Source organism: Podarcis melisellensis (genome assembly GCF_964234715.1).
Source record: "Podarcis melisellensis genome assembly, chromosome: 10".
NCBI lineage: Eukaryota > Metazoa > Chordata > Lepidosauria > Squamata > Lacertidae > Podarcis > Podarcis melisellensis.
In genome coordinates, this window is record NC_138542.1 from 47149983 (window position 1) to 47164116 (window position 14134).

General features: G+C 45.6%; 2 protein-coding genes across 2 annotated transcripts in view; both read left to right on the forward strand.

Moving 5' to 3' along the window:
* The window catches only part of KCNJ4 (potassium inwardly rectifying channel subfamily J member 4), a 29134-nt gene extending 15306 nt beyond the window's left edge, over positions 1–13828 (forward strand). Inside the window, exons 2-3 of the mRNA XM_081928351.1 lie at positions 9583–9776; positions 11699–13828. Coding sequence (XP_081784477.1) covers positions 9739–9776; positions 11699–13040 — 1380 coding nt within the window. The 5' untranslated portion in view covers positions 9583–9738 and the 3' untranslated portion in view covers positions 13041–13828. The remainder of the gene's footprint in view (positions 1–9582; positions 9777–11698) is intronic.
* On the forward strand, positions 878–2366 carry LOC309379783 (endosome-associated-trafficking regulator 1-like). Its single transcript, XM_081929237.1, has one exon. It carries the CDS (start codon positions 1083–1085, stop codon positions 2211–2213), a length of 1131 nt encoding a protein of 376 aa, XP_081785363.1. The 5' UTR covers positions 878–1082; the 3' UTR covers positions 2214–2366.
* Positions 13829–14134: the final 306 nt, after the last annotated feature.

Consider the following 14134-nt stretch of genomic DNA (forward strand, 5'->3'; position numbering starts at 1 on the left):
TGTCCCTCCCATTGCTGCTTAAATGCTAACCAGTGTCATTTCAAAACACCAGTATCATTAAAAACAAAAAACATTTGTGATTAGCGTTATTCACATACTATTGCATGCCAGGACAATATCCAAGTGGTGCAAGATTCCAGGGGTTCTAGGCTCTTACCCAGGGTTCACGTTTCCTTTGGAATGAGGCACAGCGGAGGCTGTGGCGTCTTTAGGATATATGGCTTATTTACGCCTATATACAACCTGAGCCTTCGATGGAAGGGTTCACAGCATTAATACCCCCCCCAAAGGATATTGTGTCTTTCATAGCCACAGACTTGGATTTAAACAGAAATCATTGCTCTCAAACCTCTCTGCCAAAGGAGAGGAGTGCTGCTGGGGTGCTGCTGCTGCAGCTGAGGCGTCTGCTATGCTCAGGTGGGCAGGAGGCCACTACCAACAGAGTTGGGGTAGAGAGCACTGGAGGACCTACAGAATCCAAAGGTCTGCAATTCCCACAAGGGACCAGAATTTTGGGTTCCTCGGCTGTGCCAGCCCTGGAGCTAGCACAGCAAAAAAACAAAGACTGGCAAGAGTCTTTAGGGCTTTCAATGCAGCAACAGCTGCACTGCCCCAGTCCTCCTTGGTCCTAGTTAGGATTGCCCATCCGTAGTTGGTTTGATCAGCTTACTATCTAGCTACTGGCATTAAAACTGGGGCATGGCATGATAACCTAGGAAGATTCCAGACAGGGTCAAGTCCCGGCATCAATAGGTCAACGTCACTGGCTGGAAAAAAAAGTTGTAAAAGCTGTTCTAGCTATGTGTCTCTCCCAAGCCTGTGAAGTCACAAAATGAAGTACTGTCATCTAGTGACATCATAGATCAAGGCAACTTCTGCTTCCTCCACTATTAAAGAGATGCACACCTACAAGGTAAAGACTCAGATGCTTCAGTAGACCATTAAATTGTGCTGAGGCCAGCAGCACTGGCACTACAGCCGACAGGGCTGGTTAATCCTCTGGAGAAAAAGTGGGACCTGGGCTGGTGCTAATTGGGAAGAATGAAACTTCTATAGAAGCCAATAGGGCCTCCCTCCAAAACATGCCACGGCCACTTCTGGCAGGCTGCTCACATTCCCGAGGCCTGAAAGAAGAAGAAGAGGAAATCCAGCCCTGTTACCACCACCACATACCACCTCCTCCAGACCACATCAAGGGTCACATCAGCTCTGGAGACAATCAGATGAAAAATTCAAATGACCCACCCACATTTTCTTTGAAAGGGATGGGTAAAAACAAGAACCGTGGTCCTGGAAGACAGCATGAAGTAAAAAATAGAAATTACAGAAAGAAAATGGCAAGGCAGAACCTTGGGCTTGAAGTAGTGTCTTTGTCTCCAGAACCATTGGGCTTGAACTTGGAATTTCAAGAGCCATTATACAAGGAGGCAACAGTTTCTGATCATTTATCAGATGACGATGACGACTGGAGAGAAAGATACCCACCATCTGCCTATGACAAAGTGCATCTGTCAAGGATAGCCAGCATGGCTCAGTGTGATCCATACAATTACAACACAACTAGTCTTTCGGGGATGGAGGCTTTCTCTTCGTGGGGGTTCAGTGACAACGAGACGTGTATTGGGTGCCCTTCTCATACCAAGACAAATGAAAGCTATGTTGCCCATGAAGAACCCATAGAAAATATGGAATATGTGTCTCCGCAGCTGAGCTACCAAGAGCTTAGGGAGGAAAATTCCATGCTGAGGAGGAAGATCAGAAGGATCCAAAACTTCTCAGAAAGTCAGACCCAAATGGTAAGGAACCTGGAGAGGACATTGCAAGCCACGGTGAATAAAGAGGAGAAAGACGCTCAAGATCTAGAAGCTCTGGTGCAACAGGCAGAACAAAATCTCCAGTGCATGACTCAAAGAGCCCTGAAGGCGGAGAGTGATGTTGAGAAGATGAAGCAGGAGATGTGCTTCCTCCAGGCTGAGCTGACCTGTTACAAAGTGGAGAACGAAAACCTGCGATCAGGCCAAACTAGCAACATGGGAGCAGTGAAACAGCATGTTGAAATTGCCTTGCAGAACCTCCTCAGGGTCACCAACCATGCACACGCTACCATCCACCAGCTCGTCTTTGGAGCTGAGACGTTGACGCTTGTTGCTGACCTCCTTAAATCTGTAGGCAGGATGTCTGAAGTTGAAGAGGAAGTGATAAAAGAAACTTAGGGAGCTCTCTTGCCTACAGACAGTGCTCCTGTGGTACCTTTTGAAGCTTAAAGAATTTGCTCTCGTAACGTTGAGGCATTCCATGGCTCCAAATAAGCGACCTCTCTCTTTCCCCCAGAAGTACTTTTATTACATAATGGAAAATTAATTTCATATACTCATGACTTGAATACTCTGTTTCAAAGCTTAACTTGTAAGAGTTAACCGTGTTCAGGTCCCATGGACACCTGCAGACCTTAGTTTAGGTTTTTTTAAGACTCAGGCTTTGAGCCATGCTAATGTGGAACACCTGATTGACCCTTGTGTGCTTGTAGCAGCCACACAGAATGGGGGAGATGATTCAGATTGGAACAGTGGCCTGGTGGGGAGGAGAATTCAGATCCTCCCCAGATCCTCACCAGCCAGGACTGCTATTTGTACACAGCTCTGAGAACATCCTCAGTCTTAAGGATGTTTTCAGATGAGAATGGGAGCCACTGTCATGTTATTTATGTAAACATCTAAGCCCTGCTGGTGCAGGGCAATGGGAAAAGAGCCTTTGTAAAGCAGATAAACATGCCGCCTAATGCAAGTTGTGGGATAGCTCAGTTGGTAGAGCATGAGACTCTTAATCTCAGGGTCGTGGGTTCAAGCCACACATTGGGCAAAGTATTCCTGCATTGCAGGGGGCTAAACTAGATGATCCTCGTGGGTCTTTCCAGCTCTACAATTGGTCCTTCCAGCTCTACAGTGTAGATTCTACAATCCTATGAATCTGCATTTGCATTACAGACAGAATGGTGCAAATGCTGATTTGCACACAAGAAACGCAAAAGCAACAATAGTGGCTGGTCAGTGATTTTGCTCAAAGCCATGTGGCTGAGACTGCTTTCACATGTGAGGCTTCACATTTAGGTAGGGTGGACAGATGAGGGGGTGGGGTTTCAGCAGGTGTCAGTGCTGGGGAGTCCCTCTGCTCCATAGCTATTAACAGGTGCAGGGCCCCTGTCCTCTTTTGCACCTGTTCTTACCTGCCCTGCTAGACATGGGACAACTTGGTTTTTGGCTGTTTTACCAATAAATTTGGTTATTGGCTATTTTGAGGCTCAGAGTATACAACCGAACCGGAAGCATGTTTTCAGGTGACACCATTGTGGTTTTAAAACAACAACACCTCATTGGTCCTGTGCTTGTCATGTGCTCTTAGCAAGACTTATCCTGAAAGCTACACCTGCTGAAAGTCCCTGTACAACATTAAAGGTAGCAAAGGAACAGAGGAAGCTTCTTCATATCAAGCCACACCATCCATTGATCTAGCTCAGCACTGGGTTTCAGATGGGGGTCGTTCCCATTGCTGCCTGGAGATGCCAGAGTCTAAAACTGTGCCTTTTTGCATACAAAGCATATATACTCTGCTGCTGAGGTGCAACCCATTTCTTGAAAGGTCAGATGCAGCAGCTCTGTCTTTTGCATCTGCCTGTCTTGAATTTTAAGGGATCAGGTGTTTTCTAAATGATCTCTGTTGCTTAGAAAAAGAGGAGAGCCACATGTCATGTGAACGAGCATTCTGGGCAATGCTGGATCTACATTCACCCTGCAAGGCAATGGAAGCCCAAACGCCATTTGCAAAAAAAACTCCCAAAACCCAGCTTGAGCTCAGTTGTCTGTTTTTGTGGCGTCTATGCAACATGCACTAGCAGAGGGATGAGATGGGATTGGCCCACATTGCTCATCAGTCTCAGCCAGCAGGAACCCTGCGAATGATGGGTGTTGGACCTCAGCAACATCTTAGAAGGCCACCCTCCCTAACTTTCCGCTTTTAATTACATTAGTCCCCAACCTCTCACCCATCCTGTTATTCCTATGAGGAAATGAAGTTTACTGCCCCTCTCCCACTGGGAGGAGTTGTATCAGTGGGTCAGGAAAACAAGCAAACTGAACTCAGTTTGAATTCAGAGGGACAGAACTTCTCCTCAGCAGTCCTTGGCTTGTAGGGCCCAATCTGCACAGCAGGGAGAGTGAGGGTGGAAAAACAGAACTGCCAACTTTTTTTCTGGCAGTGCTCCTGTACCTTAAGTTGCAGTATGAAAGGCAACAGATAAAGCTTTTCCAGTTGAAATTTTGCCAGGTCCATAGTTGTTAAGGGCACGTTATTAGCCCTTAACCAGAAAAAAAAGTTTCAATCTGAAGGGAGAGCTCTTGTCCACTGTGGTTTGTGTCTTGGTCCCTGGCTTTATTAGTCAAGAAAGGGGCATCTGGTAAAAGAAAGTAAGCTACTTGCAGTGTAACTCAGGAAATACATTTTAATTTAATTTGTAATAGGCCACCTAGATCACGACAGCATTATCAATTGCTAGGAAGGAAATCTAGCGTAACCAGAGAGTAACAAGAAGGTAGTATGTCACCTGGAGATGCTGGGGACTGAACCTGCGACTTTCTGCATTCAAAGCAGATACTCTGCCACAGAGCTATGGCCCCTTCCCTTGAAGAATAGACCTCAAGCAAGGGATATCAATGGGTAGAGGAGGTATTGTGCAGGAAGATGGAAAATGACACTGTGAAGATGTCCTCCTTTCTCAGGCACAACAGACATGTTTCCAAAAAAGACCCCAAAATTTATTTATTTCATAAAAATTATTTGCCACTTGATTGTTAAAATAGAAAACGCTCAAAGTGCTTTACAAAGGGAATAAGACAATAAAAAGTATCAGTTAAAAAACCATGAAAACAACTTTAAATAAATTTATTTGGAAGTTCAAGAAAAGTTCCCTCAAATGCAGACAACTGTGCTGATTCATATAGACACAGACAGTGCTTTAGGGGGGCATGCAGGGCTATGCATACCCCTAAACATTTTGTGAAGCTTTGTACTTTTGTCCATTTACTGTATTTATTTTCCCCCAATTTAAACTATAAAATGGTGATTTTCTTGAGTCAAAATGAGAGTACCCCTAAACATTTTTTTAGAAAAAAAGCACTGCACACACACACACACACACACACACACACTGCCCCAAAGAGTTGCAGTACATCGCATAATACCCAATTTAGTAGGATCAGCTGTCAGTCATAGAATACATTTATACTGAATAAACTCAACCTGGAACTTTCACAAAGGATCTTCCGCCAGCTGAAATGCAACCTTTAGCTTTTAAGAAGAAAAGCAGACAATTGTACACTACCTTTAAAAATGCTTGATGTGAAGCAGAAACCCCATCAAAGAAAAGGGGAGTAAATATCTAGCCTCTACTTTGTTTTTCTGCTTCTCTGACTTCCCTAGAACCATAGGGAAACATGAAAGCCTTCTTATCACCCGCTTTCAGCTGCCAGAGCAAGGTGTGCCTCTCAATTACTCTGAAACTCCAGCAGATGATGCCCTGTTCTGGAAAAAAAACTCCCAGAGTTGTGCCCCCTCTCCCTCCCGTCCTCCTAGTCAATTCTCCTAGCTGACGCTCCTCCCAGACAGCCTTTACTCTGAAAGCTCTTAGTAGACATTACATTGACCTTTTAAAGTTTATTTCCAGAATCATGAGGGCTGGGAACCACAACTGTATAGAAAATCAATGCAATTGCTTCCGGCCAGATAAATGTGTGCTGAGAGCTGGAGTGGTCTCCCTTGAAAAAAGTTATTATCACTCATGAAAAATTGGAACAGGGTGGAATATATTGGTAGGTTGCACCTTCATGGAAATGTCTTCTGTTTTATTGGTTTTGCTCTTCGGCATCAGACTAGAAATTCAGGAAACGTTCCTTCAGAAAGGGAAAAAACCCAACCTGAAATGAGGCAATTTCTTGCTCATCTCCAGGAATGTTGGTGATGCAGCCTGAACTTCCAGAAAGGGGCAGTTGCCAAATGAGAAGAAGATAACTTCCCTCTCTGCTTTAGTGTGTGTGGTGCAGAAAATACACTCCTTTTTCATTTTTAAGAAGCTGCCTTACGGCACTGACAAATCTCATCTTAACTCACGACTTGTCCACACTTACGTTTTACACTTTCCAGGCACATGTCCATGTTTTAAAGCTCTGGGTCTGAGCACTCTTTCACCCAGATATCTCCTTGCAAAAACCTGCTCTTTAAAGCACAACAAATGGCAATTCCAGACCCTCCAAGTGTCCCTACTTTCCAGGGATGTTCCTGATTTAGAGAAGCTGTCCCAGTTTTTGCTTTGATCCCAGAATATCCCACTTTTCCTTAGGTAAAGGTAAAGGGACTGCTGACCATTAGGCCGACTCTGGGTTTGCGGCGCTCATCTCACTTTATTGGCCAAGGGAGCCGGCGTACAGCTTCCGGGTCATGTGGCCAGCATGACTAAGCTGCTTCTGGCGAACCAGAGCAGCACACGGAAACGCTTTTTACCTTCCCACCAGAGCGGTACCTATTTATCTACTTGCACTTTGACGTGCTTTCAAACTGCTAAGTTGGCAGGAGCAGGGACCGAGCAACGGGAGCTCACCCCGTCGCGGGGATTTGAACCGCCCACCTTCTGATCGGCAGGTCCTAGGCTCTGTGGTTTAACCCACAGCGCCACCCGCGTCCCCCTTTTCCTTAGGATGTCCCTATTTTCATTGGAGAAATGCTGAAGAGTATGGAGTTATCCTACCCCTGAGTTGTCTGAAGGCAATCCTGTATAGGGATTTTTATATATATATATAATTTTTTATTCATTTTTCCAACACATAATATAAAAAACAAACAGAAGACAAAACAAAAACATACACAACATTAAACATATACCGACTTCCCCATACCTCCCTTTCGCTGCATCCTTATTCCAAAATTTTTTAGCAACCCTTTAGTCAGTTTATCTATTAATTCCCTTTCATTAAATTTCCTTAAACTTATCAGTTACAGCTGTAATTCTCTACTTCTTACCCCTTGACATCTTAACACTCCTCAATTTTACAACAGTTTTTAAGATATGTTTTAAATTTCTTCCAGTCCTCTTCCACTGTCTCTTTCCCCTGGTCTCGGATTCTGCCGGTCATCTCTGCTAGTCCCATGAAGTCTGTCACCTTTGTCTGCCATTCTTCCAGAGTAGGTAGTTCTTGCGTCTTCCAATACTTTGCCAGAAGAATTCTTGCTGCTGTAGTAGCATACATAAAAAGTCCTATCCTTCTTTGGCACCAATTGGCCAACCATGCCCAGAAGAAAAGCCTCAGGTTTCTTAGGAAAAGTCCACATAAGGACCTTCTTAATTTCATTATAGATCATTTCCCAAAAGGCTTTAATCTTTGGGCAGGTCCACCAAAGGTGGTAGAAGGAACCTTCAGTCTCATTACATTTCCAGCATTTATTATTGGGCAAATGTTAAATTTTTGCAAGCTTGACTGGGGTCATGTACCACCTGTAAATCATTTTCATTATGTTCTCTTTTAAGGCATTACATGCCGTGAACTTAACACCAGTGGTCCATAACTGTTCCCAGTCAGCAAACATAATGTCATGACCGATATCCTGTATAGGGATTTTTTTTAATGTTTACAATGTTTTATTGTGTTTTTATATATGTTGGAAGCTGCCCAGAGTGGCTGGGGCAACCCAGTAAAAATGTGGGGCATAAATAGTAAAATTATCATTATGGAATGGGACGTTCCCTATTTTCCCTATTTTCATTGGAGAAATGTTGGAGGGTATGCAATTCGGGTTTTTGGGGGGTTGCTGTTTGCTCTGATTCAGCAATTGTTAGCATCTGTCTTGAGATACAGTGGAGTGTGCCTCCAAGGGTGAAGTGAAACTGCTGCATAAGCAGCACCAAAGTGACCTTCTAGGACACAAGCCTGGGCAGCGTGTCTGGAGGTCCTGGACTGCCCAGATGACAAGACCCCATTCTCTGACTCACTACTGTAGTCCAAAGGAAAGCAGAGCAATATGTTTCCAATGTATCTACTGTATCATTTAAAGCCTAATGGATTTCAGCCTTCTATTTCCAGATCCCTCTCACACAAGTTGCACTCCGCTTTCAGAATTTACGGTGGAAGCCTTGGCATCACTCTGAGCCCAATTCTTAGAAGCCATAGAACACATCATACAATGAGCTTAAATCCCCTTTGAGCCTTCCCCCTTTCTGTTTGAAAAGTCTGAGCATTCTTTTTCATGTGAAAGAGAAAGGGGAAGGGAGGCATTTGTAATGTGAATAAGTTTTCATCCAGCATAAGCTTTGCATTTGCATTGCAAAGGAACTGAAGCAAGGGTCCCTTCAAGACTCAGTTATTTGGATGGCACCTCATCACCAAACATTTAGGAAATAGTATAATTGCATTTCAAAGCAACTGAAGCAGGCAATAATTTTAAGCAACTCTTGTTCTAGGGTTCTGAGGCCCTTGGACACAGTGCCCTTCGTGGGGTGGGGCTAACCTGAAAGATGTGGGGCAAGCAAACTGAGGATTCCCTTATTGTTGTTTAGTCGTATCCGACTCTTCGTGACCCCATGGACCAGAGCACGCCAGGCACTCCTGTCTTCCACTGCCTCCTGCAATTTGGTCAAACTCATGCTGGTAGCTTCAAGAACACTGTCCAACCATCTCGTCCTCTGTCGTCCCCTTCTCCTTGTGCCCTCCATGTTTCCCATCATCAGGGTCTTTTCCAGGGAGTCTTCTCTTCTCATGAGGTGGCCAAAGTATTGGAGCCTCAGCTTCACAATCTGTCCTTACAGTGAGCACTCAAGGCTGATTTCCTCCTCAGAAGCATGTTGGATGCCTTCCGACCTGAGGGGCTCATTTTCCAGCATCATAACTTTTATATGCCTGTTGTCTTTGTCCTTGGAGTTTTCTTGGCAGGGATACTGGAGTGGTGGATCCAGGTGGATCACGTTTGGTCAAAACTCTCCACTATGACCTGTCCATCTTGGGTGGCCCTGCACGACATAGGTAATAGCTTCTCTGAGTTATTCAAGCCCCTTCGCCACGGCAAGGCATTGATTAGGCCGCCTCTGCTCTTCTTGAATACTCTCTGAAAAGTAGTAAGGATAGCACTGTTAGGACAGTGAGTCCATTGCTAGTTTGGGGACCCTGGCAAATGCTCAACCTTCCTGCCCTCCAGAGCCAGCTGTGGTTTTAAGCCTCACTTGTGAAAATCTGTTTACCATAGTTCTAAGGTACAGTCTGAAGATGCAGCAACCTTGCTGAAGCTAAGCAGTCTACTCCTGACTTGTGCCTTGATAGGAGACAGACTGGGAATGCCATATACACCTGCTTGAGTTCTGTAATGCAGGAAGATGGGATAGAATACAGACAACAAAAAAGCCCATGTTTTCTTTGACTAGGATATGGACAAAATGGCCACACAGGCTAAGACTGGTCCACATGCTAGAGGTTACCTACTCTGGTCTAGGCTATGACTAATCTTTTTAGGTGTTGTGATATTTCTTCCACACTTTTGTCTCTAAAACAGGTATTCACCCCACAGCGACTGCCAGATATGGCTGCCACCACTGCTACCCACCAGCCCTGAGGTACCACCGCCTTGTGTTGTGTGTACACTTGTGTGTGACACCCACTCCCTCACACAACATCAGAAACCTCTCACCTCTACAACGAGGAGTACCTCATGATAAAGCGAGTCATGGGCAGCATCCGGGTAAACAGGTGAGGGGCTTGTTCTGTCCAGTCTTTATTGTTCTGTGTCCATCTGAATTTCCTGTTGGCCACACATATAACCCAACAGTTGTGTATGAAAATCCCACCCTTTGATACACCCAAGGCACAAACAACACAAGGCATGTACATTGCTACAACCTGATTTGTATACAAGAGCATCTTGCATTTTAGACTTTGATCCACCATCCAAGATGCCTCTTAATATTGTTACCAGCAGCAATGGTGACATCAGTTCAGGAAGCACGGCAAGAAGTATCCCAAAGAAAGTCCTGTCGTGCGGGTTTAGAGCTCTTGCTGCAGTATAGGATAAGGGTAGGGGTCCTGGCAATCTCACTAGCTAATATGGATTAGCAGTAATCACTTGCAGATGATCATTTTGAACTAGGCTTGCCAGCCAACAGCAGCAGGAGTAACTCTCCTCCCGTTACAGCAAAATGGAAATAGAGAGGGTGACATATTTTGAGGGATAAGGAGACAAAGGCAGGTCGCATATCTTGGAGAGAGGGAGTTTCTTTCAGGGTATCTGCCAACCCTTTGTCTCTTGATCTCTAAATTACACCTTTGGTTTTAGATCCAGGATGCTGGGAGACACGCTTGTTGCTGTAGCAACAGAATTGTCTAAACTGTGGAAGTGTATAAACATTGTCACAGATGCACAATTAGATCAACAAACGAGAACCGAACAGAAAATAGAAGCTTCCGGCCTTATGCAATCCAGAGTTAACATGTAGTTATGAAACCATATTCACGCAGCCCCTTGTCTGCCCTGTCCAGCCCAGGAGGTCACTCTAGTTGTATGTATAATGAATGTCCATGTTGGAAGAGGTATGCATGCCAGTGCCACTCAGATAAATCTCTGTGCTTTGGGTAGTACTAGCTGAATGCTGCACTGCTGTGATACATATTCTTCATAGCACTGCTTTGTGCAGTGACTTGAGTTCTGATCTGCTCAATGAGATCCAGAGGACCTTCTGAATCCCTGTACTGAATGTACTCTGTGATGCCTGGAACCCTGAATCTCATATGGGGTTAAGTCATTACACCCTCTACTTTGAAAATGGTTTAAATGCTTTCCCCCTCTCATTCCCAATATGTACATATACAAAAATATAATATTCTAAAACTGCAAAGAACAGAAGATCATTTTAATTGCAGGTATTTTGAAGTCAGAATGATTCACCCTTCTGAATCGCTCGCTCGTGCGCGCGCACACACACACACTTCAACTTGGTCACTCAGGACATCTGGTGCAATGTGCCCACAGAAACATACACCAGAAGTCCAATAAAACAATGATCCTGCAGTGAGTCAAATGAGGCAATGGACCTTTCTGCATGAGTATTAGGTAAAGGTAAAGGTACCCCTGCCCATACGGGCCAGTCTTGCCAGACTCTGGGGTTGTGCGCCCATCTCACTCAAGAGGCCAGGGGCCAGCGCTGTCCGAAGACACTTCCGGGTCACGTGGCCAGCGTGACATCGCTGCTCTGGCGAGCCAGAGCTGCACACGGAAACGCCGTTTACCTTCCCGCTAGAAAGCGGTCCCTATTTATCTACTTGCACCCGAGGGTGCTTTCGAACTGCTAGGTTGGCAGGCGCTGGGACCGAGCAACGGGAGCGCACCCCGCCGCGGGGATTCGAACCGCCGACCTTTCGATCGGCAAGCCCTAGGCGCTGAGGCTTTTACCCACAGCGCCACCCGCATCCCTGCATGAGTGTTAGTGGAGACCTTTTAAGGCAGGGCTGAGGAACCTGTGGACTTCGTCTCCCATCAGTCCCAGCCATCATGGGCCAATAATCAGGAGTGATGGGTATTATAAACCAACAACTTCTAGAGGGCCATATACCCCACACATGCTTCCTCAAAGTTTCCTTTCTCCCACTTTTAACTGTGATCTTTCTCTCCTCAAAAGGTACAGTATTGTCTCCACTGAAGAGGATGGACATAAAGTTTCTTCCCTCGGCAGCATTAATGGGCACAGTCGGAATGGAAAAGGCCACGCCCCACGACGGAAACGCCGCAACCGTTTTGTCAAGAAGAACGGCCAGTGCAATGTCTATTTTGCCAACCTGAGCAACAAATCCCAGCGCTACATGGCTGACATTTTCACAACATGTGTGGACACTCGCTGGCGATACATGCTCATGATCTTCTCGGCGGCCTTCTTGGTCTCCTGGCTGTTTTTCGGCCTTCTCTTCTGGATCATTGCTTTCTTTCATGGTGACTTAGATGCCCCCAGTGCAGGAAGCGGCTCTCCCGCAGCAACAAAATTCTGCATCAAGCACGTCACTGGGTTCTTGGGAGCTTTCCTCTTTTCGGTAGAAACACAGACAACCATCGGTTATGGCTTCCGATACGTGACTGAGGAATGCCCCCTAGCCATCATGGTGGTAGTGGTACAATCCATTGTGGGCTGTGTTATTGACTCTTTCATGATAGGCACTATCATGGCTAAGATGGCACGCCCCAAGAAAAGGGCCCAAACTCTCCTTTTTAGCCATCATGCTGTCATCTCTCTACGGGACGGCAAGCTCTGCCTCATGTGGCGGGTGGGAAACTTGAGGAGGAGCCATATTGTGGAAGCTCACGTTCGGGCCCAGCTTATCAAGCCCTACATGACGGCAGAAGGCGAGTACCTTCCGGTGGACCAGCGAGACCTGAACGTGGGCTATGACATAGGCCTTGACCGCATCTTCTTAGTGTCTCCCATTATAATCGTTCACGAGATCGATGAGGAAAGCCCACTCTATGGGATGGGCAAGGAACAGTTGGAGAGGGAGGACTTTGAGATTGTCGTCATCCTTGAGGGCATGGTGGAAGCTACAGCCATGACCACCCAGGCTCGCAGCTCCTACCTGGCCAGCGAGATCCTTTGGGGACACCGCTTTGAGCCTGTTGTCTTTGAGGAGAAGAAACATTACAAGGTGGACTATTCACGCTTCCACAAGACCTACGAGGTGGCTGGAACCCCTTGCTGCTCTGCTCGGGAACTGCAGGAGAGCAAGATCACCATCTTGCCTTCGCCTCCACCGCCCCCCAGTGCCTTCTGCTATGAGAATGAGCTGGCTCTTGTCAGCCAGGATGAAGACGAGGAGGAGGATGACTTGGCTGTAGGAGTAGATTTAGGAGGAAGCGCCACAGAAGATGCAGGAGTCATACCCATGATGGAGTTTGGGAGCCACATGGACCTTGATCGGTTGCAGGTCTCCATCCCTATGGATACCCTCTCATACCGCAGGGAATCTGCCATCTAATCTCCACACTGAACTTTCCATCCCATCCTTATTCTCCACCATTTCCTTCTCCCTTTAGTACCAGTGCTTGGTTGGAAAAGCCCTTCAGTACTGCTTCTTCTACTGACTCTTAAAAACCTGAGAACGTAAAGACGCTCAGGCATCTTGCTATGAGGGTTAGGAAAAACTGTGTTTTTAGACATTCTGGATTCAGAACAGAACTGAGATCATTTCCCCACTTCATTTCCACAGTTCAGCTTTTCCGTGTGGCTCGAAACTATGAAAAGACAGCAAGAGCTACTATGGCGTAGGATAATATGGGAGATAGTTTGTTAAGCTGCCAGCTTTGGGACCAGTGATCACTAAAGTGTTTGACATGATTGCTGTGGGACAAAAAAAGCTGCAATGTCAACCACGCTGGGATAAACTGGAAAATCTGGTGTTTTGTGGGACAGGGGAAGATACGATGTGGGGGGGATATAATCTGCATGTATATTATTTGTTGCATACTTAAAATGTTGCCTCAGGAGAGAATAGCTTTAGCTTCCTCTGCTCTCATGCATTAACGATTCAGCTCTTCTCATCCTGGTTCTTGGTATCCATGATTTCCTAAGTAAGTTAATGAACTTGTCTCTGATCCTTTTGAGATTTTGGTCCCTTCCAATGGAGGCAAGTGAGAGAAATTTGCAGGAGGAAAGATTCCCAACTGGACCAGCATCTAATGACCAGTAACTGGTCTCTTCTAAGCAATGGGATCTATATGCTCAACCCACCTTCACCATCCGACTCATTCCGTGTTCTCACCTGAAAAAAACTGACTTTGTAACTATTTATTTTTTAATAAAATATAATGTTTCAGGGGAAGCCTGATGACAAAGAGAAGGGAGAACCCAGGTTCAGTGCATTATGCAATGATTAGCATTTGCATGGTGACCGATCCCATGTGCAAATCAACTCCACAGACTTAAACTGGTTTAATAGATCAACTCATCCCTAAGGAATTATGAGGAATGGTTTTATAAGGGAGTTTAAACAGAATTCATTGCATCCTCCTTAAACTATAATTTCCTCTCCTTTTTGGTGATGGTGGGGAGCGATAATGGTTAAACTGATAT

Excerpts from the sequence above, each read along its gene's own strand:
- LOC309379783 (XM_081929237.1), top strand. The coding sequence starts at position 1,083 with ATGCCACGGCCACTTCTGGCAGGCTGCTCACATTCCCGAGGCCTGAAA.